Source organism: Cyclopterus lumpus, chromosome 15 (genome assembly GCF_009769545.1).
Source record: "Cyclopterus lumpus isolate fCycLum1 chromosome 15, fCycLum1.pri, whole genome shotgun sequence".
Lineage (NCBI taxonomy): Eukaryota > Metazoa > Chordata > Actinopteri > Perciformes > Cyclopteridae > Cyclopterus > Cyclopterus lumpus.
Window position 1 is genome coordinate 10,490,270 of NC_046980.1, and position 25,110 is coordinate 10,515,379.

Genomic DNA, 25,110 nt, shown 5'->3' on the forward strand with positions numbered 1-25,110 from the left:
CGAGTCTTGAATGCGTTAACATGCTGGAAACGTGAGCTTGTGGCTCAAGTCAGAGAGGTTCAAACACACAAATGCACTTACCAAAAAAAAAGTTAAGAAATTGATTACGCGAGGTTCAAAGAAAGCATTCTAGCAACTCAGTAACTTAACCTACTATTATTTATAAGGAGAGTTAGCTAGATGCATCATGTTGTGGGGTCAGCACTGGCCTGCAACCCGGGTGCAACTATCTCTGTATAGGATAATGCAGCTCATACAAAAGAAATTCAAAAATGTAAAACATTTTTAAAGCAGGTCATGGTGTAAATGTGTTTGTTTATGTAAAGGAAAACACATAATACACATGCCCAATAACAATTTAAAATATACAATTATAATGCAGTACGTCTCTTAGGCCTTCTGTTTTGCTTTTAAATATGTATTCTCCCGTAGATCAACTTTTCTCATTTAATGTTATTCCTGTTGAGTCAACACGTGTAGGCATGGTTTTCTCTTCCCTCTTCTTTTATGTTTTTAGTTTGGGGAAGTAATCTCTGTAAATGTGTAGATGTGCCCCCCCGCCCCACTCCAATATTAAAATATGCCAAACAAACAAATATGACCAATAGATTTTTAGAAGGAGGTCCAAACATTTGAAAATGAGGAAGCAACAGAGTTAGAATTATCCACCACTCTTTCATTCACCAGACATTGATGCAGACATGATTATGTCATATGTTTCTCTCCTTATACTCGCTGGACCCTTGGGTAAGTGCTACGCTTTATATAGAACCCATGCATCCATGATAGTCTAGGTTTCTAAATAATAGAACATTGTTGGCACCCATATAATGCTGTTTGAGTCTTACATTTTAATTGACAACAAGACACTAATATGTATAATTAATATTGTGTTTTCATAAAAACATTTAAATAATGATACTAACTTGTAACGGATATGTTATGTAGCTATGTCACTGGCTAACCTGTAACTGATGGTCATTAAAAAAAAAATTGAGGCAGTGAGTAAAGTGTCGGTCAAGGCCAGAGGCCCAATCTCCATCACATGTCTCTATGAGCTGAAGTACAAAAAAATGTGAAATACTGGACAGTTTTTTTTTCTCCAGCTCTGTAAAAGTTATTACAACAAATCAACCAAACATAAATTCAGGACGGTTTTAAATCTGTCATATTATGATGGAATTAGTAATTAAATACACTCTGTAATTCTTCAAATGTCACACAGAGGAGTAATACTCAGATCTGAATTAAACGGTATTTGGAGGCGATTAGGTATAAGACAAATGATTTTTTCTATATGCAGTAAAATGTTGTATCTGTTCTTGTTGCAGGAATTCAAAGCATAACTACAGTCAGTAGAGTGTCGGTGAAGGCTGGAGATTCAATCTCCATCCCATGTCTCTATGGCTCACAATATACAAACCATGTGAAATACTTGTGTTATGGATATTATTGGATGACTTGCTCTACGGAAGTTACAACTGAAACACAAAGTAGAAAGTTTTCAATCTCTGATGATAAAATCCAAAGAATCTTCACAGTGACTCTAAAGGACCTGACGAATAACGACAGTGGTTATTACTGGTGTGCTGTGGAGATTGATAAAGGGCCAGATGTCAGAAATCATTTTAACCTGTCAGTCACCAAAGGTAAGAAAATCACCTTCAAGCACATTTATAATCCTTTGAGAACATTGAAGAGGTTTTTTTTGCTGCAAATACTACTTTTATTATTAAAGTCATTAACTGGTACTGGATGTCAAAAAACGTTTTCAGCTGTCAGTCACAACAACAGGTCAGAACCATTGACTGTTTTTCACAGCTCAAGTCTGGCTTCTCACGTGGCTCAGATAATAAAATCAGACAACGCCTCATTGTGTATTGCTCTTTTTTCTAGGTGTGCCAAGTCTATATGTGGACGAACAGGAAATCAGAGCATTTGATAGAGGAAACGTGACTGTCAGGTGCCACTATAGATCTCCAGCAGAAGCAACGTGGTGCAGGCTGGGCGGGTCCTGTGTGACGAGTCAGACTGGATCCATTAATGGAACAAGAGTGACCATCAATTCAAGTGTCCCAAATGTTTTCGCTGTGACTATGTATGGACTGAGAAAAGATAGCAGCGGCTGGTATTCATGTGTCAAAAAAAACCTTCAAGTGCCAGTGCATGTAACTGTTCAAGACTTACCCTCAACCACAACTACTACAACCCGCCCCAATACAGCAAGTAAGATATGAACCATTTTCTATTTTCATAAATTAGCGACGTGTTGTAAAAAGGAACAGCTAGCAAATGCTGAAACAATTTTAAAAATAATTTACTCTGACTTTACAGGACCGTCTCCAGCTACTACCCAGCATTCCTCTCTGCGTACAAGTGCAGAACCATTTACAGCTCATCCCTCAAACTCCACCATAAACACGACAGACGGAGGAAGCCTGCAAGAACACAAGAGGTCTGTACATTTGACTTTAAACTGTTTAACCACTGATATACTGTACAATCTCTTCAAAACACATAAACTCACCTGAGCGTGGTAGTTCATTTTTGTATTTTTAGTTATTATCTTCAGTGTTTACAAACTCTATGTAACACTGAGGAAATGTGTTTGCATTTACATATTTAAAAATAAATAAATAAACCTATGATAGAAGAATGTTTGCATTGGCTAATTTCAGACAACATTACCCCGTTTCATTAGTTAAATGTATATCTGATCTGGATTTCTCTTCTAGTTCCACAAAGGTTGCGATTCTCACCACCACCCTCGTCTTACTGCTGCTGGTTGGTCCCGCTGCCTTTTTTGGATGGAGGATGATGATGAGACATAGTAAGTCTGTTGTGATATCTGCTAAAGCAAATTCAGGAATGAAATATCTGTTATTTAAAATTGTCCTTTTTATTAAATGTATGTATTTTAGATAAGACCAAGCCTCAGGGGTCTAACATCACTGTGGTAAGATATAGCAATGTTTTTCCTATTATTAGTATGGTAATATATATTTAGTTATCTTCCACACTGTCATATTTCCTCTTTACTATGTAAATGTAATAGTCTACTGTATGTCCAAAGGTACATACATCGAGTGTGAGTTGACTATAAATGACTAGATTCACATCAGCATGGCACATTGTAATATACTGCACTATTTACACCAAAAAAGATTAGCCCTGGAACACAATGGATCTATGGACATTGCATAAGCATCACCCTCATGTTCAGCTCAAAACAGCAACAATGGAAAACCTGGCAAAAAATATGATCTTAATATTTTAAACTGAAACGATGAAATGAAATTATAAAGTATTTTAATAACCAGAACAATTATTTAGACGCAGCAGCCATACATTCTTATCCGACATTTAAATAATTATTCTTTGTACGTTTGCTTTGGACCAACGTGGCTTGAACCCCAGCTGTGAGATTATTCGTCATTGTTTAGAAGTTATTGAGTTACTCTAAGCAATTGCACAACTGTACTGCAGAAGCTGTGACCCGTCTAATTATGTCATCAATGAAAGTTTTGCATACTCTGCAGCAATATGTAAAGTAGGACAACCAAAAACCATGTGTGAAAAACCACTGTGAACTTTTGAACCCAGAGCGGAAATATACATATTCGCTCTACACGTAAGCAAAATCTCGAGATCATTTCAATATAATTAGGTTTACTTTCATTTTTAAACGGGGTTTGGAAGGGATTAAAGGCACTCCTGTCGTTTAATCAGTTTTTAACACAACACAGGACATACACTCTAAAAGAGCAAACCTATGACATGCAAAGCGACTAGTCCAGTTACATTTAAATTATCCAGACAATTGTGCTGTTGGACAGGAGAAAGCAAATAATTGTAACAAAACATAATATGCGATGGGCTTAATGTCTAATTGCAAATTCATCCCTCACAGGGCTCACACATTGAGAGTGATCCTAATGAGCACTACGCTACCGTGGTTCATACTCAACATTCAGCAGCCCAGCAGCAGGTAAACCAGACGAGAACTTCATATTTAGTTTAACACAGTGTAAAAGAGAGCAGCCCCTGAAATTGTATCATTCTGTGTGCAAATCTCATCCAGCAGAAGAATTCACCCGAAGAGAGTGTGACATACAGTACCATTGTAATCAAGGATAGCGTGCAACAAATGGTATGTTATTAATTTAAATACATTTTGATAAAGCAAATGTATTAGTATTGTGGTTATGATTAGTCAATAATTAGTCAGCATTCTCTTCTCTGCTTGTTTTCTCTCTTTAGACTGAACCAGTAGATGGTAGTGTGATCTACAGCACACTACACACTAAAACAGAATAAGAGCCAATTATCAGAAACGATGGGAGGACATTAATCCTGCAAGCATTGCAACTTTGATAAAGTAATTATGTGTATTTCATATGAATATGCTGAGTATCAACTCAGCAATATGTATAAGAGCTGTGTAAGGTAAAAGTGTTATTTAGACACATTGGACATTGAGTAAGAGCAACAGTTTAAATATTGACCAAAAGCAGATCATCCTAAAATAAATTAAGCCAAAAACACATGTTCCACTTACCTGCAGTGATATTTATGAATCTAGATTTAGTTTAGTTTTTGTGTAAGTTGCTATGTGTTGGTGATGTCCGCGGCCCGCCGTAGAGATGTCTCCCTTCTCTCGTGTATAATGAAACAATTCAGTTGGGGTGTGATGTAATACTGGGCATAATTAAGAAAATACAAATGAAAATAAACAATGTGAGAAGTCTTACTTCTAGTCATTATTGTGCAAATAAAAACTGAACATTTTAAAATCAAAACATCATTGCTCTAATTTGTTTTAATTCAAGTATTTTATTGTTGTTCTTTTTTTATTTGATATTGTGTTCATTAAACCAATTCCAATTGAGAAAACCAAAACCAAATAAGCGTCCTTGAGTGTCTAGAAAAGCGCTCTATAAATTTGAAGTATTATTATTATTATTAATTACAGTAACTCCAAATCGGCATAACTGTCTTAAAAGAGGAAGAGATTTTAACAGTTGCAATTGCATGTTCAGGCAAATCAGGAAGTAGATTTTTTTCTAGAATTAGAATGAGTCTGTCAGTGCATCAGCCTGTGATGTTTTCTGTCTGAGTCTGCTCACTCACCAACATGGAATCTCCTCTCAGAGTTCTTCTCATCCTCACCGGACTCACAGGTCAGTCACGAGGGTAATTGTATTTGTATGTTAAGTCATGCTTGAGCTGGTTATGTATGTGTGTTATAATGGAAAGAGTCAATTAATACACTCTGTAATTCTTCAAATGTAACACAGAAGAGTAATACACAGAATTGTCTCTGAAGTAAACAGTATTTAGAGTTAATTAGGTATAAGACAAATGCTTTTTTCTATATGCAGTAAAATGTTGTATCTGTTCTTGTTGCAGGAATTCACAGCATAACTACAGTCAGTAGAGTGTCGGTGAAGGCTGGAGATTCAATCTCCATCCCATGTCTCTATGGCTCACAATATACAAACAATGTGAAATACTTGTGTAAAGGATATTATTGGTCCTCCTGCAAGTATGCAGTTAAAACAAACCAACACATTTCAAGAGAGTTTTCCATCTCTGATGATCAAATCAAAAGAATCTTCATAGTGACTGTAAATGACCCGATGGTTAAAGACACTGGTTATTACTGGTGTGCTGTGGAGATTAGCGGGTCAGATGTCAGAGAGTATTTTCACCTGTCAGTCACCACAGGTAAGAGTCCTTCAAGCACATTCAGCACATTTCCAATCCTTTGTGAAATTGTAACTCTTTGGAGGAAAAAACATAAGCAGGGTCTCATTGATTGCTTTAATGAAAGAGGCTACCCATAATTGTCTATTGATTTCCCTTAATAAGGTACACCCAGTCTCTACACGGATCAGAAGATAACAGGATTTGAAGGAGATAATGTAACTATCAATTGCCACTATAGTAACCTTGGTGAAATGAGGTGGTGCAAGCTGGGCCGCTCCTGTGTGACGACTGGATATTCTGGATCAATAGATGGAACAGGAGTTACCATCGATGCAAGTGTCCCCAATGTTTTCACCGTGACGATGAGCGGACTGAAGACAGAGAGCAGCGGCTGGTATCAGTGTGTTAAAGGAGACTTACAGATGCCTGTGCATGTGACTGTCACTAAGCCACCTACCACAAGTAAGTACTACAATTATAAAAGTAAAACGTTGTGTACAGTCATTTGTAAATTATTTGATTTAAAATAAAAGAGATTTAAGGAAAAGATATTGTCATTTTAGTTGATCATTGTCTTGTTTTGGGTCATTGCCACTTTTATAGCAACAAGGAGTACCTTATCACCCACGACTGAGCCTGTGAAACCCACCTCTGTTTTTGCAGAAAGAACACCGACACCGACCACAGGTCAGCGTGAACAGCACAGGTCAGAAGGCTTTGAATTGGCATGCAGTATTTAGGGAACTGTGGCCATCTAATGGTGAAATACAACAGTTATAAAGGAACATGTATATATATTTGTATTATAGAGAAATATGACTGGTTGGTAATAAAACTAAGACAATAAGATGGTTTAGAGTTGTAGTGTGTAATAAGGTTGCTGAATTATGTTGAATTGCTTTGTATTTTGTGCTTTTATTTGTTTATGCTACAGGGTTTCACTTGACTTAAAGAAAATCCTCATCCCTTTGAGCGTGTTGATCTTCGCTGTCATGGTGGCCTTGTTCATCTGGTTCATGTTGAAAAGACACAGTAAATTGCTGAACTCTGATTAATCCAAGTCCTCATTTTCTTCATATTATATATTTGCATTGAGAGTAATCACAGTCATTACTTTTTTCACATTTAGAGCAGACCAAATCAGCATCATCAGCCATGACGGTATGGGTCACTTTTTTTATTTCCCAATTATTCCCAAAGAAGGCTACAAGGAACTACAGAATGAAGGCAGTAGTTTAAGAGTGGTCATTGGCTTAGGTTTACACTGCAGTGGTAAGGTGATGATTTAAGTGCAAACAATTTCAGAGAATATATACTATCACTTTGCAGAAGTTCTGTGGAACAACACTGTACCAATTATATTATTACATGTCATTTTAGCTGACGCATTTATCCAAAGCGACTTACAACCATGTTACATTAATACACTGTAGAACAGCTACAGGGAACAACTCAGGGTTAAGTGTCTTGGAACGACTACCAATGCACAGTAAACATTATCAGGTAGACTTAACTGAGCAATGTCCTAATTTTGGTAATTCCTCTTATAAGGATTGTTCATGTTATTATTTGAACAAGCATGATAATTATCTAAGCTATGATTGTTTGTTGCAAATTAAGTTTTCTTGAAACTGTGTGAAACAAATTTTAACCCTTTAAGCCCCATGGCGCCAAATTGGGCGCTTATTTACACATCATAGATGTGTAAAATCTTACAATAAACATGAGCAAATATATTGATGTTATACATCAAATTAAACAAGAGAACTTGGGCTACAATAATCAGTAAGCCATTTCCACACAACTCAAACACCAACTGAAATAATTATGAAAATATCATAATCATCATTTTGTCAGGAGTCAGCCCACTCAGCACGTTTCCGGAACTAGCAACCCGTAGCTCGGTGCTATCAGAAAAAGCCAGATAGCAAAAAGCAAGAGGACTAAATCATTCTGCACCAAAGCATTTCTGAGATATGAGCCAAAGAACACAGCAACATGAATCGATTTAGCGCTTACAGTCACAAATGTTGCTTATTTTTGGCTTTTTTTAAAGTCAACAAAGACTGCTATATTTTGAAGTATTCAACATCATAAGTAATATAAAAGTGAAATATATGGTTTGGTACATGAGAAAATTCAAATTGCCCAAATGCCCATTTCGCCTAATCTATCTGTACTAAAACCTCTCTAACTTTGTTCTGCTTTACTTTTTCAAAGTCAAACTTTGCAGAGAGACTGATCACATATTGTGCTATGATCTCTGATGTGCTTTTCTGTTTATGTGCATCTTTCAAAGGGATAATCATCCTGAAAGTGCTTTTTTTTCTAGGCGAACATGGAAATTCAACTTTTGCTGTCTTTCATCTTTATTTACTCTTAACCAGTAACATATATACTAATATGTACACATCTGAACAGAAGCCCACATGTGTTGCCTTTATTATAACACCAACATTATTCAAATAGCCTTTGGGGTTGCAGAGCTACACCCTTTTTAGTTTGGGTATGATATTTCGAGCAGAAACCTAGAAAATGGCTTGGGGCTTAAAAGGACATTGATGAACATGTAAAAGACAATATTAATTTGTTGTTTGCTCCCTCTACACAGGCAGAAGAGGACGTAACATACAGTAATGTTGACCACAAAAGGACAACTTCAAATCAGGTAATCAATGACTGCAGGGATGATAAATAAAATTCGGAGAATCTAGACCGTTGCATATAGTTATTTCATATTCCTATTTTGCGCAATTTTAACTTGTAATTTGTTGTTATTAAGGAAAAGCACCAATCGCTATCAGAAATCACTTAACATTTCTATGATCCAACAAGTGCAAGTATACTTAAGGACATATTAATAGACTTAACATAATATATTATAATTATATTCCCAATTGCAACTGAATAAAAACAAAAGTGTAATCCATCAAAAACGGAAACAGCTTAGTTCTCTCTTTCATATCTGTCATCTCTCTTTCCCAGAGGTTAAATGCTGAGAGAGATGCGGACGTGACATATAGTTCTGTGGTTTCCATGAGGCAGAAAAGTGTCCAAAGGGTAAATATTAAGTAAATAAAAACTCACATGGACTGTCACATACTTTTGTTCAGTTTATTTATTTTTGGTACATTTTGTTGTTGGTCTCACTTTTTTTCCCAGACTGAGAAAATTAAATGTTCTTCTACTTCTTTCTTCAGGTTGAAGCACATGATGACAATGTTACATACAGTACAGTGGCTTACCACTAGTGCTTCTTAGCACACGTTACCCCTCTTTGCCTAATTTATCCTGTTCGTCATACATTTCAAAGAAGCTTTTTCCCTGTTTGTTTGTCTTGGGTGTTACTGTTGTATTATTTAGTAGCACGAAAGCTCACATAATTACGTTTTCCTGACACCTTGTGCGGGGTTTCCATGTGTCCAAACATCTCAAATTCATCTTGTCAAATGTATTTTTTTGTTTATGTGTCAAATTGCAATGTGTCAAGCTCACTTACTGTACTGTATCTCATAAAAGTTCCTTCCAAAATATGACCTTTTCCTTATCCTTATTTTCCCTGCAGACATACCTGGTGGAGATCTGTGCTCCTTTGTAGTTTGATGTTTCCTATTTGTAACACTTTAGTTGTTCTATTATAAACCTCCCAAATGAACTTCTGCGATTTATAGTGTTTTAACAGTAGCTAACACTTTCAGAACAGCAATGCTCATAGCGTACTTCACATCATCTCACAATGTTCCGTTTGTAATCATCAATTTTGTATCAATTCGTAAACTTCCAGCCAGCCATTTAATTTACGTAATGAGGCAGCAGCTCCACCTGGTGGCCAGGCTGCAGCTCGCAAGAATTTCCTGACTTGCCAGTTGGGCATGTTGTGACACATTTTGCATAGAAATACTGTCCATAATATACTGACTCATCCAAGTGTTAAAAAGGGCATGATGAGGAGTTGTCATAGTTTACTAATGTAAAAGACAAATTGATGTAAAAGATGGTATGGCAATACATTTTATTTCTCTCTTCTTCTTTTTTTTATACACAATATCCTCCACGACTGAACCTACACACATTTAAAGAACTTTGAACTTTTAAACCCTCTGTTTTTTGTGTTGCTGGTCATTTCCATTTAGTTGCTTCAGTTTTGGAGTTGTAGTATTGTGCAAGTTGGTTCACACTGCCATAGCTCACTGGGGCACATGAATCAAATGGTGCCATTGTTAATGTTTATAGTAAGACCTGTGCTGTTTACGTCAACATGTCTGCTGTGAATTATTTTTCAAATTAATCCATTTTAGGGCTCATAATCTGGCAACCGCCACCATTGTTCCTAATCAACATGTTGCAGACAGAGTGCAAACCAGATTGAAAAATGGGGATGTGGTGTGGGGAAATTCATTTGCAGGACATGTTGAGTCAGAGGAAGTAGCTTTTTTTGTAAACTACGTAGATTTCTTGATCAACGGTCGCCACCCGTACTTCTTTTTTTACCCCTCCACTAAACAAAGTCTATAATTTATCAGTTATCACCAGTGCCTCCACTGTTCCCAAATGGAGGTTCTCAGATATTATGGAGAATATCCACCAACCAGATAGTAGATCGATGGACAACTTACTGTGCCCAATGCGTACTAATAATAACATGAACAAAATATCATGTGACTACATGATCACTTCATCAGCTAACTTATGTGATGCAACTGCTTTACTAAGGAAGAGGCAAGATTAGGCAGATGATATTGCATATTAACCAAGATAGGAGGAAGTGTGCTGTACAGAGGTCATATTGTTTTGTCTGACTGCTCTCACTGACATGGCTGTTTATCTTAAATTCCTTCTCATCGTCACTGGACTCACAGGTCAGTAACGGGCCATTCTAAAATGGTTTGGCCTATTCTGTTTGTTGTGTCTCTCATGTGATACGATGATACATTAGGGATGGAAGTTGATCCTTTACACACATGTTTTATTAAAAATATTCTGGACACATAATTTAAAATACAAAACATGTATGAATAGCTAAAACACAAAGATCAATGGAAGGAATGATACCTATAACGTATCTGTTCAAATGTTGTATTTCTTCATGTTTCAGGAATTCACAGCATAACTACAGTCAGTAGAGTGCCGGTGAAGGCTGGAGATTCAATCTCCATCCCATGTCTCTATGGCTCACAATATACAAACCATGTGAAATACTTGTGTAAAGGATATTATTGGACGTCTTGCTCTACGAAAGTTACAACTGAAACACAAAATACATCAAAAAAGTTTTCAATTTCTGATGATAAAATCCCAAGAATCTTCACAGTGACTGTAAAAAACCTGACGGTTAAAAACAGTGGTTATTACTGGTGTGCTGTGGAGATTAATAAAGGGTCAGATGTCAGAGAGAGGTTTCGCCTGTCAGTCACGAGAGGTAAGAGTCCTTTGTGACATTTTAACAATTTGGTGGAAAAATAGTGAGCAGGGCCTTCATTGTTGTGACATTTCTTAGAAATGCCTTGTCAGTCAAAAACAGTGACATCTGAAGGAATCATTTATCTATCAAAACATATCTTGGAAGCATCACCCATATCTAGCAGTTATTAATTTTCTATTTAATTATTTTTTTTCTTAAGGTACACCCAGTCTTTATGTGGATCATCAGGAGATTTCAGGATTTTATGGAGAGACAATAACCACCAATTGTCACGGTAACCGTAGAGGAATGAGGTGATGCAAGCTGGGCAGCTCCTGTGTGACGAGGTCGTCAGGATCAATAAATGAAACAAGCGTGGCCATCAGTTGGAAGAGGGATGTGTCCACTGTGACTATGAGTGGACTGAGGACAGAGAGCAGTGGCTGGTATCTGTGCGATAAACGAGACTTACAGATGCCTGTGCATGTAACTGTTACTGAGAGACGTACCACCAGTAAGTACCACAAGTGAATATAAATTATGAATATTTGTCAAGTACAACCATTTGCAAACATGTTGGTGGTATCCTAATCATTGTTTTGTTTTTAATTATAGCCACACTTGCTACAACACAACATTTAACCACCTTTTCCAGACCAGCCAGGTCAGTCTTCGCATTTACATGCAGTGTTTAAAGAAGTTATGGCGAAATAAAACTCTCTATACATGTTTTAAAGACATTGTTGTAACTAAGAACATAACAATCCATTATAATGTACATATAAAGCTATATGATTAATACAAGAACGGGCTATTTATCTGAACTATTTTTACTATGTGCTCAAAATGTATGCTGCAGTGCTTCAATTGACCTAACGAGCCTCAGCATCAGCCTGACTTTGCTGATCTCCATTGTAATGGTGGCCTTGTTCATCTGGTTTATGTTGAAAAAGAAACGTAAGTCAAAGTCTGAAGTTCAATCAATCCAATTGAAATACGTTTGTAATTCTCAAATGTTAAGTCAATTTTTTTCACAAGTTTGTCATTGCTCATTGAGTCTGTAACGGGAGTTTTCATTGTTTAACTTTAAGAACGGACCAAAGCAAAATCATCAGCCATAAAAAAGGTAAGATGTGTAGATTTTGTATCTATTTTTACAAAGAAGGCTATCATAATATTGAGGTAAAGGTGTGATCATGGTCATTGGCTGCAGTGATATATATTTGTAAAAGTGCATGAACAACCGATTTACAGGCGTAAAAATACATTTTTATACATAAAGTCTCTCTGTAGAAGAGTGTAAGCTGCAAGACTACCATTGCCAATGGTTTTCTAATGTTTCTATTTGATCAAATATATCTTCACTTGCTAGATTGTGCTTGTGGATTTTTATCAAGATAATACAGTAACCATATAATGCTAAATATTTTAACATGGCTTGAAATTGTAATCTAAAATCAACTGTTTAGACTTTCTGTACTTCAACACAGGCTGAAGAGGAGGCCATTTACTGCAATGTTGGCTACATGAGAAAAATATCAACCCAGGTAACCCAAACACACAAAAATCACAATTTGTTTTGAACAATACAATTCACTTAAGGTCACACAAGGAAACTTAAACTAACTTCTTATTTTACTAAGTGTAGCTGAATAAAACAGTTTGAAATCCATCAAAATCCATTTTAATATGTTCCTTCCCCAGAGGTCATATCCTGAAAGTGATGTGGACGTGATGTACAGCTCTGTGGTTACCACAAAGAAAAACACTGTTAAAAGAGTAAATATTTCAAAGTTTTGTTTTGCTTCCTGTATTTCAGTTATTTCAAATAGTAAATAAAAGTTCAGTACTTTAAAAACGTTTAGCTTTTATTTAATGTACCTAATTGTCATATTTGCTTCTGGTCTACAACAGGTTGAAAGAGAAGATGAGAATGTTGTGTACAGCAAGTTGGCTCAGCACCACCAACAAATGTAACTAAATGTCTCTCGGCTCTTTTATCTCAATTACTGGATTGTGAGCGTTGCAAGATGTTGCCTCTGCTGTTATTGTTTGGCTGTGCAGTAACTTTAATTATTATTATGTATTATTATATATTTTTACAGTTGATATTTCCATTATTATACTTAGATATGTAAGAACAATTTTAAAATCATTAATCATTCAGTTGTTGCTATTGCGATGTTTCTAAATAAATTCACATAATTCACATGGAGTGCTGATTCTTTTTTATGTTGAATTTACTAGACTTTATACCCAGTCTACTGTAAACTATATTAGGGAATTAAGCACTAGTTGCATGGATATCTAAGTACATAATCTAACTAACCATTGTAAGGCAACTTCCTTACAGTAGAAGTAAGACAGATTTGAACTGTAGCATTTGCATATTTATGAAATTTAGGAATTAGATACTCTGTCTTGCAGTGTGCGGGTTCATGTTGATTTGACTCACCAGCATGGATGTTCATCATAACTCTCTTCTCATCATCACTGGACTCACAGGTCGGCGACTGGAATCATTTTATGATTGAGTATATATTGTATCCTTCTATAGTAATGTATGATGTCAGAAGATGATACACATTATAACTGTCAGTTAGACAAGTAATACTCTCCATAATCAGGAGATTACAGGATTTAAAGGAGATCATACCATCAATTGCTACTATAACCCTGGTGAAATGTGGTGCAGACTGGGCAGCTCCTGTGTGAGTACTGACTCGTCTGGATCAATTAATGGAACAGGAGTTACCATCAATGCAAGTGTCCCCAATGTTTTCACTGTGATGATGAGTGGACTGAAGAAAGAGAGCAGCGGCTGGTATCAATATTTTAGAGGAGACATACAGATGCCTGTCCATGTAACTGTTACTGAGTAATCCTAATAGTAAGTGCTTTAAATATAAATATAAATATTTGTCAGGTAACGTCATTTGTAATTTTTTTAATGTAATAGTCAGACTCAGACAGAAAACATACAAGAAAACACAGAAATAAATCATCATCCTTCATATTGTACCTGCTATAACAATTAGATATTAATGAATGTTGTGCACTTAGATCTTCCAGGGTACCGTGGATCTCAAAGTTGCAAACTCTCATTCTTACTACCATTTTAGTTTTAGTTTATACAGGCCACAGTAGAAGTGCTTTGATTCAAGTAGTTTTATCAGACTACTCACTCACTGACTGTTCATTTAATCATCATCGATCACAAGAGTTATGTTACAATTTAGACATTTGTAAGTACCCTCCTGTTTGTGTTTCAAATATTTTGAAGAAGTAATGACTAATGTGTAAAACAACAGCTACTATCAACTTCTAGTATGTGCTGTATTTGTTCTTGTTGCAGGAATTCACAGCATAACTACAATCAGTGAAATGTCAGAGAAGGCTTGTGATTCAGTCTCTATCCCATGTAGCTCACAATGTAAAAGTGCAAAGGATTAAAACAAACCAGTTATTTAAAACAGTACAGCTATTTGCTTGCGTCATAGTAGCGGAAATCAGCAATATTTTGTTACAATTATGCACGTAACAATCAGTTTTACTAAATCAAAAATATATCCCTGCCTTGACACCAGCATGCCGTGACGTGAAACCATTTCTAGACAGGCACTTCGGAGATGCCATGGGTCCTAGGCCGGGCTGTGATAGGTCTGGATTTCATTGCAGTGCAGTCTCCTTCAGCTCGCCCTTCTACCGGTGACGCCTGCTTCGGCCGTGCGGTGTGAGGAACTTTTTTGTTAAAGTCACTTTATTGAACCACTCGCCTCATCCTCTATTGGTAAGAGAGCTAAATATTACGCCTGACACTGTTACTAAACTTCATAACACGCTAGAAGTAGTGCTCAAGCTTTACGCACACCGGTACTCTGCAGGCTAGCAGGGTTAGCTAAGATAGCTTCACTCGGCATGCTGCGTCTGACACCTGACAAGTTAAAGCAGCGGATTGCGTGTCACTCTGACTTTGTACTTCACTTCTCATGTTGCTGATACATCAGTGGGTGTTCTTCATAGTTACTCTGAGAAAGTTTTAAAACGCGTATTACTTAAACCAAAGCAATCATTTCGTTAACTCCATAGGGCCTAGTTAGCAGTAGTGAGTTAGCTGGCAGATAACTCTGTTAATTACCCCATCCCACTAATTGGCACTGACATGTGTCTTGATACGCCTCGCTGTCTCTGCCAAATTCACGTGCAGGAGTAGAGTTAGTTTGGTAAGAGCCAGGCCTGAACTGGGCTCCAGTGCGGCAAAATGGCCCCTCTCTCGCTCGGTAACCTTGTCCATCGGCTGCCAAACACTCGTTCTGCTGTGACTACCTGTAGCACTGGGACACTGTCACTGTGCCAGACGTGTGGAATTTGTAGTGTAACCAACATAGTGATAGTAAAAGTATAACTACATGTTAGCGCAGACTCACTCAACCCTGTACACTTAAAACACGTAACTTTTAATGACACAGACTCATAAAGTACAGTATATGCAGCCTGTGCGGCAAGGAAGACTCATGCATCTTATTAACAGGATGGTAGTAAGATATTGGTTATGAATGCACACTAATGCAAAGATAGTTTTTCGACGCAATGGGTGTAGCAACCACAAAAAGAACAGATGGGGTAGCTATTTACATCTTCATGGGAATCGGGCTTGTTTTATTCAGATAAAGATGCATCTTCTATACCAGATTAAGTACCAGGTATAGCCTGAAAACATTTATACCAGCATTTACATACTTCACAATGCATATATGCGGGCATGAGTGGTACATTCATTACAGCAATTCATGCCCTTAACTCAAAATATTGATTCTCTTTGTCATTCACACTCCTTAATGCACATTGGAGGCACATTTCTTAATGCATCATGAGATTATAGACTATTTGTAATTGCCTTTTTTTGTATTTTTTTTTTTTTTATACAAAAGATGGTTGGTAGAATTGGACTTGATGGTGGAAGAATAATTTGAACATTATGTTTCTTCCGTTTACAGATATAATGGCCGTGCCTCCCTGCTATGCTGACCTGGGCAAGTCTGCCAAGGACATCTTCAACAAAGGCTATGGTATGGTTTCCTTCAGTTTGACCATGTGGCCCTGATGTGAAAATGTACTGTCATAGATATGCTTTTGAAATTATCTTAACTAATCCATTATTCTTCAGGATTTGGCTTGGTCAAGCTGGATGTCAAGACAAAGTCAGCCAGTGGAGTGGTAAGTTCATTTATTTTTGGGTTAAGATGGTAGTAACTGAAGTGATGTAATGACTAGCTAAATTTGCATAGGATGATGTACAGTTTGAAAGTTATTGCAACTAATGTTCATACCCTTCCTTGCTTTGGTTAAAGAAGACTTTATTGGCATTGGCAGCCATAAATGTAGCAAGGTGGCTTGATAAACTACCTACTCGAACATGAAAATTGCTAATTCGTTACATCAGAATTGACCATTGTTTCATCTCTTGAGATGACACTATTTTTTTTTCTAACCTAAGATAATTTGAGCTTTTAATGATAAATAGCTCAGCCAAAGTATATAATGATTGATCAATTCATCACTGTCTTTTCATTCATGTTTTTCATCCACTGTATTGCTGAATGTCAGGAATTCAAAACAGCCGGTTCCTCCAACACCGATACCAGCAAAGTCGCGGGCAGCCTGGAAACTAAATACAAGAGGTCAGAATACGGCCTGACCTTCACTGAGAAGTGGAACACCGACAACACCTTGGGAACTGAAATCACCATTGAAGATCAGGTCAGGAAAATATTCAAACGTTTTTCTTTTTTTACACCTGTTATTCAACAATAGGTATCAAAATGGTGTTTACCCAGTAAGCATGACAGAGCAACACACTAATTTTAATGTAAAATGTGTTTTTATTGTTTTACAGATTGCTAAGGGACTGAAGTTGACTTTTGATACAACCTTCTCACCGAACACTGGGTAAGATAATGTATAATTAATGGAAAAAGTTAGTTCCATGTGAATTTTACTGACTGTTGCTTCTCAATAGAAGTCATTTTGGCAACCTGATCTGTGCTGTACATGCTTCTGACAAGTGTAGTTGTCGTCCATGTGACCCCAGTCCCAATATGGAACACATCTATTGTATCATGTTACTGTAAATGGCTTTTTTCACATATGCAACCAACCACCACGTTGCCAGCATCTCGCAAGCTGGACGAGATAATTGAAGTGGCTTATCAGTTTTGCAGTGTTCCATCAATGTGGCCTTTGGAGAAAAAGAAATCCATATCCTGTCTGCTACTTGAAATGTTTAGAATGATATGACCATGTTCATAGTGTCTCTTTCATAACACCTTGGAAGGCCTTGAAAACAGACCAAAGGGTGCTACAATATTTGTTGAAGCACCACTATTGTATGTTGCTTGACATGGCAAATGTCAAAATCAGCTGCAACATACATTTCCTAAAACGGTTAAACAAAAGTTTGGGATTTTTTTTTTCTTGGCCGCCCTGAATCGGTCACAATACTTATTGTCTGAACAATCGACAATCTTTATTTTAAACCATCAGCATTTTTGGTCTGCTGTTTTCCAGTTTTACCACAGTTGTATTTACCACATAGCTGCAGTCACAATATTGGCTATTAACTGGAGCAAGATTGTTTTAAAATTGCAGTATTTTACTGTGGTTACAACTGTAGAGTTGATACTGCTGTGAAAAATAGGCGGAACATATTGTCAATATCTTCTTGCCCTCTTCGACTGCATTTCTTCTTTACGTTCATAGTAGAAATGCACACAATAATGCTGCCTTTTTTTCTTTTCTTTTTTTTTTTATCAACATTGTTGAGAATACAGCCATCTTGTTTAAATTAACTCCACAAGAACAGCCAGCTTTAGACTCTGTAGTTTCTCACTGACTGAATTGAAAGCAGGTGATGCTCTTTATATTATTACTTTTAATTAAATTGTGTTTTTCATCAACAGCAAAAAGAGTGGCAAAGTTAAGACCGCCTACAAGCGCGAGTTTGTTAACATGGGCTGCGATGTCGACTTTGACTTCGCTGGCCCCACCATCCACGGAGCTGCTGTCGTCGGCTACGAGGGGTGGCTCGCCGGTTACCAGATGACCTTCGACACTGCCAAATCCAAGATGACCCAGAACAACTTTGCTATTGGCTACAAGACTGGAGACTTCCAGTTGCACACCAATATGTAAGTAGTGTATTTACATCAAGGTTGGCATTGTATCATCGGTGAACCTTCAGTTAACTTAATCTAGAATTAGGAAATCATGGACACATTCATTTAACAAAGGCAACAAGATGTTGATTTCCAGCCAAAGATTTAGCTTTCCAGTAGTTGTATAATTCATCCAGCACAGTTGTTGGCTCTCATTGTTTTGGTTTACTAAACTCTACGGATTCCCATAGGGCTGTAATCAAAGAACATCTTGATCGACTGAAATTCTACCTACCTTACAATTAATTCATTGGTCGATGGTGGGAGAAAAAAAAAAAAAAACTTATTATATACGTGATAACAAATTTGTAGACTACCAGTGCCAATTTTCAGTTTTTTGAAAAATGGAATGAGCTGTGGCAAGGGGGTGCAGTCTGCAGGGAGATTTCAATCAAAATGATTTGGCTATTAATCAGATCTCTCGTATGCTTATGATCTTTCAAGCAATGACGGTGCTGAGTTTGGAGGCTCCATCTACCAGAAGGTGAGCGACAAACTGGAGACGGCAGTCAACCTGGCCTGGACCGCTGGCAGCAACAGCACACGCTTTGGTATTGCAGCCAAATACCAGCTGGACAAGGATGCCTCCGTCAGCGTAAGTGGTGCAGCAGAGACTTTTAGAATGGGCTGGATGAGGCAAAATAAAAATGTGACTATTCATTGTCACTGACTTTTGTATTTTTATTTTTTCTCCATAGGCTAAAGTGAATAACAATAGCCTTGTTGGTGTTGGGTACACTCAGACTCTCAGACCAGGTAAGGTTGTTTCCTACAGGTTCACGGGCGCCTGGCGGATGTTTACAAAAATTGTATCGATGAAGAATGGCTCCAAGTCCTTGCACACAGATCTTCAGTTTTGAGCAAAATCACTTTAAATAACTTGACCTAGAATAGTCATTTATAGCAACTCTTAACAGCCTGCCTTTTCCTTTCAACCCTAATTGTCACAACCCAAGTTGGAGAAAAGTAATTGTGCACTTGTGAAGGCTAATGTTGGTCCTCTATCCTGTGCAGGTGTGAAACTCACCCTGTCTGGCCTGGTCGATGGCAAGAACATCAACGCAGGAGGACACAAGCTGGGTCTGGGCTTGGAACTGGAAGCCTAAGCTTTCAACATACTGCAAGGGACTTGGGAATATCAGAAGAATCTGGCCTTAATGTGTGTCCAACTCTTAACCAGCAAGGGGATATCTTGGAGAGATTGGTTCAAAGGCTACGACAAGTACCTCTTCAAGTTGGTGCTTCTGTCATTGGTATATTTTACCTTTGTGGCTTTTTACTTTGTAGTTCTATCTATTCAGGAGACGGTTGGTGGCATATTATTTATAAATCGTGTCATTCTTTTCTGTCGGGCACTGCCATAATAATGAAATCCATTACAATCCCTTTGCCTGTCATCAACTCTGTGTGGCTTTGATACTTCCTAGACGGTCAACATCAGTTGACTGTTTTGTGTGGTGAGTGTTGTCATACCTTCTTTATGATTTTACAATCTCGACCATCTGATATTCCTTTGTCGTCTTCAGTCTTATTTTACAAACCTTACACTAGTCATTTTCTGCTATTTAAATACTGCTGCACCCTTCCTGTTCATGCACACAAGGACAAACTAATCAGGGTTTGGGATCTGTTAAAGCTGCACATGTGACCTTCGCTTAAACTGGGCCGTTTTTGGGTTGCTTAATGTCGGTTCTAAGTTTGAAAGAAACCTGTACACTTGGCCGACCAAGCAGAATTAGATTTTTTTGTTTTCTTCATTCTGTTCCTACAGACAGCTAGGGGGTACATGAGTAATGTTCACAGTAATGCCAAAATATCGTTGTCCGAAAGAGGTGTAACTCAAAGTTGCACTTTTGGAAAGTGCTTTCCTGTACTGGGCAGTGACAGAGCCCACAGGAAGTCTTGGAGGTCCTTATGTGTATGTATACATTTTCAATAAAGTCTTTAAACTCCACAAATGCATTCTTTTTATTTGTGATATTACTAATTAATGTTAACCTTTCAGAGGCCTATGGATCAGAGTGGGATGAGAAGGGTTGTCTAAGGATTTATTAGGCAGGACTCGTGCATTACATTTACCAGCTTATCTGACATGTTTACCGTAAGTATGAGCAGCCTCATACTCATTTTCACATTGTGCACTTGATTTCAAGTGCACAGAAAGATCATTTTGTGATGACTACTTTTATGCCAATCTTTATTATAAATCGGCTCAAGCTCTGTCAAATTGAACATGCGTTGTCAAAGCTGCCATTTTCAAGTCTTAAATGTGGTCAAAGTTTTCTATTTTCACCAAACCAAGTTCCAGCCTGTGTCCTTTTGAGTGGCGTGTTTGAAGTAGTATTTTGGAACCATAATTTCACTGCCAACACTTTGCTTTTAGGTATATCTGTCTCCACATGGGTAGATGGAGGTACCTGCACTGTAATGTCATGTCTCGTGTGAATACTCAAAACCTTTCAAGAGGAAACGACTTCCAGCAAAATGAAAGCTACAAAGGAAACTAAACCAAAAGCACACCAGCTGACATTTTCTTACAAAGCAGCAAGATATGATAAATGTGCTGTAGTTCATGGGGGAGAGTGGTCGTCCTGTAACCACAAGGTACTCTGTTCGATCCCCGCTCTCCCCATAGTTTCATGTCGAAGTGTCCTTGAGCAAGACACTGAACCCCCAGTTGTTTCCCGGGCGTTTCACTGCAGCCCACTGCTCTTTAATAACTAAGGACGGGTCAAATGCAGTGGGATTAATAAAAGTACATTATTAATGTGACTGATGTAGTCAAAAGAAATACAGTAAATGTTACAAGTCAGTTTGGCTATGAACTAACCCTGACTGGTTGCAGTTGCCTCGTCATACCTGCCCAGAGTTGCCTGGATGTTGTGTACATGGCTGCAATACATTTGATTTACTGTCAATGTTTTGAGTGGAATGGCAGTGCCCTTGTAAAATGATGATTGTTGCTATTGGTCTTTTATTGCCACAAAGGGGAAAATCAAACTGGGTGATGAATACATGCCATTCAGTGGATCAATAACAAAGACTCATGTCGGCGTGAGCACACACATTGACTTGTCGATTGCAGACGGACGAGAGGTTGAGCCACAATAGAGTTTAAGGAGGCCAGCAAAAATATCCAATGGATTGGTATTGCATTTATTTTTAAGCACATACCAAAGCAAAATTAAAGCAACTTTGTATCTTTTACATTCATGATTTGAGTTAAAAAGATGCATCACATTTAAAGTCCAAAGCCATTTTGTAAACCAAAGAATCACGCTCCCTCAAAGGAGAAACACAGCCGCCTGCTCTTTGCTCAGCTTGTACCTTGAATTAGCATCTGCAGTTAAGCCATTCTCTATTTTTAACTTCGCTGTCCCTGATATTTGCCTGTCAACTGCTGTCTCGTTACATTTCAGGTGGACGTGTTGTATACCCCTCGCTTCCCTCAGCAGATGTTTGGCTTTTAGTTGCACTTATTTCTTCTCAGTCTGTCGGGTATTTACGTAAGTAAATCTTACCTTGAGGATCTTTTATTTTCTCTGAACTCTCAAGACAGCTCTGATGTCTGAGCCTGGCTTCCTTTCGATGGCCCCTGATGCAACTCTTTGATTTCTCAATCGCCGGTTGTCTTTTCCCTCGGCAGCACAGTTTGGACTGTTTGGGTTTTATTCCCACTGCTTGGCTTCTGATCCTCCACTTCAGGAAGACTTTTCACATCAATTGTAAGAGAATTATCTTTATTTCTAGCATCTCGAATGCCTTTTGCTACTTTATCCTCCCCTTTTGCAGCTTCAGATTTACTGATTCCTTTTGGGTCTGCATGACTGTTTTCTTTTTCCTCACTCATGGATACTTGTAGATACTTGAGCTTTTTCTGAGAGCTGCTCTGTTTTTACGAACAGAGTGCTCTTTGTCTCTGCTATAAAATCGTCTGTTTCTGAAGCAGGAAGCTGATCTTGCACTTGAGTCGTGTCTGATTCTTTAGACGCTCTCGTCAATCGGCTGATTCCCTTGAGTTGAGATAAAACTCTTTCTCAGCATCTCTTTTTTTTTTTTTTTTTTTACCATCAGCTTTTTTCAGAAGTTGATCCTTCGCAGAGACCTCTGGCCTTAAATCATCTGGGTTTGAAGAGAGATCGTTCTCAACCGTTACAATTGTCACTGCAGCTTCTTTCCTTTCTTTAGTGTTTTCAGCTATACTTTTTGATATTTTCTTCCTCATTGAGGCTCTCACTTAACACAACTTTGAGTATTTGTATCTGTGCCACAATGAGAATGGGGCCCTCATTGTCAACTGCTTCATTCTCCCAGGACTCTTTACTTGTTTGACCTTTTTCACCATCATCCACCTCAGGGGTCTCATTGTCATCATCATCATTTCCGTTCACAAAATTCACTACTGATGCTACTTGATTCTGCTCTATCAGGCATCTGCTCACCTTCTTCTTCTCCGCTGTCTGTATTATCCTTCTCTTCCTCACTGCCCCCTCTATCTCTTTTGGTACACGTCTGCTCATCTTTTCCCATCTCTGTCTCCTCCGATCCTGTCTCTTCTTCAAATTCTGACACCTCGATTTCCCTGGTTGTCTCCGTTATGATCTCCTCTACGAACTTGTACTGCGGCTCAGCTCGTCTGTGCCGGCCTCCCGGTCGGCTGAGGCGGGGCAGGGTGTAAACGGGGGACTGACGGTAGATGTAGGGCAGGGACATGTGGGTGTCTGACATCGTGGATAGCCGAGCCTCCTCACCACAGAGAAGTTTCCTGCAAGACATAGGACAACGATTTGAATCTGCAATGAACATGCAGTGTTGATACTGAATTCACTTTAATCGTTATTAACGAGTAAGACAGGTGCAAAAGCCTAAAGGGTGTCAGCTATAACATATGTGCCTTTAAATACAATGTTATAGTTATTTGCCTTTTTGTCACATTTAATTAGATTAAATTAGATTCAATGGACAATGCAAGGGTTCTGCATTATTGACCATGTGATACCCAGTGTGACTGTTTGCATCAGACACTGCACTTTGTTTAATTGTTAAATGTCACAATAGAAGATGACGGATGAAGATTAAAAAGGGAAATTATGGAAAACTGTGATATTCATTCTTCCTCGTTTCCCGAAACACATGGCCCCATGGTAATAATGAGTGACTCTAACCCACGTGAACTTGTTCCACCTTACCTGTAAGACAGTATTTCAACATCCAACGCTATCTTCACATTTAACAGGTCCTGGTAATCCCGCAGGTAACCGGACATGTCAAATTTGCAATTGATGAGCTCATTTTCAAGTTCTTTGATTGTGTTCTGCAACGAGAGAGGGGAGAACATGTGTTACAGGAGACCATGGGAACACTGAACATGGCTTTATTAGATCGTGCGCTTACAAAAAAAAAATCCGTCTAACCTCGTAATGAATCATTTCTTCCTTGTGGTGATCCTCGACGTCATGGAGTTGCGTCTCGAGCGCTTCCCTGGTGCCTTGCGCGCAGTCCACTTCGATGTTCTTGGCCTGCAGGCGCCTCCTGCACTCCTGCATCTCTTGATGGTTCGCTTTCACCGCCTCTCTCTTGCGCTCAGCTGTCTCCGTTAATCTTGCAAACTGAGATCGGAAAGTTTCTCCTATCTGCTGGACGTCGGACACGGTTTGACCTTCCAGCTGTGCCCTGATATCGCGCAGTGCCGCAGTGACGCCAGGGTCGCCAAATTCTTGCGCCTTGACGGTCACCTGCGCATTCTGGATTCGGTCAAACATCTCGGACACCTCGGCCTTGTGGTGTCCCTTCAGGAAGAGGATTTCATCCACGAGAGCCTGCGCTTTCTTGTCCAGCTGGAGTTTAGCCTGATACGCGCCGTCGATGTCCCTCTTAAGAACCACGATGTTGCTCTCGGCATCCGCTCTGCCACGCGCCTCCTGTTCATGTTGTCCTCTCAAGTTGGACAGCTCTTCCTCCAAATGCTGGTGCTCGATTTCAATCTGGTGCTTCTGATGAGTGATATCCTGAACCAGCTGTCTCAGTTTCCTCAGCTCTGGTCCGTACTCCTCCTTACAAATAGATGCGGGTTGGGCTTTCCCCTTGATCTCCACAATCTCTCTCTCCAGCAGATGATTCTGGTACTCCAGATGGTGCACATTCTCTATGAATCCCGCAAGACGACCATTCAAGCCATGCATCACTTCTTTCTCCTTAAACTTCCCAGATAGCGGGTTGATTGAATTCATGCCCGAGGACACGACGCTGGTTTCCAATACCGGACGCGTTGACTTGTATTGTAATATATACTCTTCTCGAGTGATCCTGCGCGGTGAGAGTAATCGGTTAGCCATGATGGGACTCAGCCTGTCGTGGTGAATCTCCGGTGCAGGGATGCGGGCTTCTTATAAACCGTCGCCATCTGCTCGGTATGCAGAACGGAGCTGACCGCGGTGCTGAAAAGGTGTAGCATCAGCTGACGGTTTAATGAGCGCTTACGCTTACGTTTGACGCAGACGGCAGTCACGTGGGCTGTGGATTTCAGTCTCAAAACAACGAACCCTCTCTGTGCATTATTATTACTATTTATATTCTATATATTACTATTATTACTGGTATAATATTAACAGTATTATTAGTAATATTAGTAATACTTCCTCCACTACACGGCTGGAGACAAATGACAGGATGTTCATTAAATATCTGAATGATTGTGTGTCTGTGATGTGTTTTCTTTTTTTGTGCATTTCCGTTGTCCAGAAAACGCTGGAGGAGCCGCTGGAGAACCACAAGGAGACTCATCTG

The 25,110-nt window shown here is 38.6% G+C and overlaps 3 protein-coding genes across 3 annotated transcripts; 2 read left to right on the forward strand and 1 right to left on the reverse strand.

The window, feature by feature from the left end:
- The first annotated feature begins 701 nt into the window (after positions 1–701).
- Positions 702–9,242, forward strand: LOC117744297. Its single transcript, XM_034552493.1, has 18 exons — positions 702–747; positions 1,332–1,649; positions 1,897–2,226; positions 2,335–2,455; positions 2,736–2,830; positions 2,922–2,956; positions 3,911–3,988; positions 4,082–4,150; positions 4,261–4,291; positions 5,118–5,180; positions 5,410–5,727; positions 5,872–6,171; positions 6,313–6,415; positions 6,644–6,741; positions 6,839–6,870; positions 8,321–8,377; positions 8,695–8,769; positions 8,910–9,242. The coding sequence occupies exons 1-18, from the start codon at positions 702–704 to the stop codon at positions 8,958–8,960; spliced, it is 2,220 nt and encodes a 739-aa protein (XP_034408384.1). The 3' UTR covers positions 8,961–9,242.
- A 5,524-nt stretch (positions 9,243–14,766) lies between these two features.
- vdac2 (voltage-dependent anion channel 2) lies at positions 14,767–19,721 on the forward strand. Its single transcript, XM_034552384.1, has 9 exons — positions 14,767–14,900; positions 16,108–16,179; positions 16,278–16,327; positions 16,718–16,870; positions 17,007–17,059; positions 18,070–18,297; positions 18,769–18,919; positions 19,023–19,080; positions 19,339–19,721. Exons 2-9 carry the CDS (start codon positions 16,113–16,115, stop codon positions 19,428–19,430), a joined length of 852 nt encoding a protein of 283 aa, XP_034408275.1. The 5' UTR covers positions 14,767–14,900; positions 16,108–16,112; the 3' UTR covers positions 19,431–19,721.
- A 2,031-nt stretch (positions 19,722–21,752) lies between these two features.
- Positions 21,753–24,774, reverse strand: LOC117744229 (neurofilament light polypeptide). The gene is given in 8 exon segments (XM_034552408.1): positions 21,753–21,876; positions 21,878–22,181; positions 22,183–22,324; positions 22,327–22,535; positions 22,537–22,749; positions 22,751–23,089; positions 23,514–23,638; positions 23,739–24,774. Coding segments are annotated over 8 exon segments (2,319 nt in total). The 5' UTR covers positions 24,660–24,774; the 3' UTR covers positions 21,753–21,810.
- Positions 24,775–25,110: the final 336 nt, after the last annotated feature.

Excerpts from the sequence above, each read along its gene's own strand:
- vdac2 (XM_034552384.1), top strand. The coding sequence starts at position 16,113 with ATGGCCGTGCCTCCCTGCTATGCTGACCTGGGCAAGTCTGCCAAGGAC. Across the intron at positions 17,060-18,069 it reads ACCTTCTCACCGAACACTGG|CAAAAAGAGTGGCAAAGTTA; the intron begins GTAAGATAATGT and ends TTTCATCAACAG. Across the intron at positions 18,920-19,022 it reads ACAAGGATGCCTCCGTCAGC|GCTAAAGTGAATAACAATAG; the intron begins GTAAGTGGTGCA and ends TTTTCTCCATAG.
- LOC117744297 (XM_034552493.1), top strand. The coding sequence starts at position 702 with ATGATTATGTCATATGTTTCTCTCCTTATACTCGCTGGACCCTTGG. Across the intron at positions 5,728-5,871 it reads TCACCTGTCAGTCACCACAG|GTACACCCAGTCTCTACACG; the intron begins GTAAGAGTCCTT and ends TCCCTTAATAAG. Across the intron at positions 6,871-8,320 it reads CAGCATCATCAGCCATGACG|GCAGAAGAGGACGTAACATA; the intron begins GTATGGGTCACT and ends CCCTCTACACAG.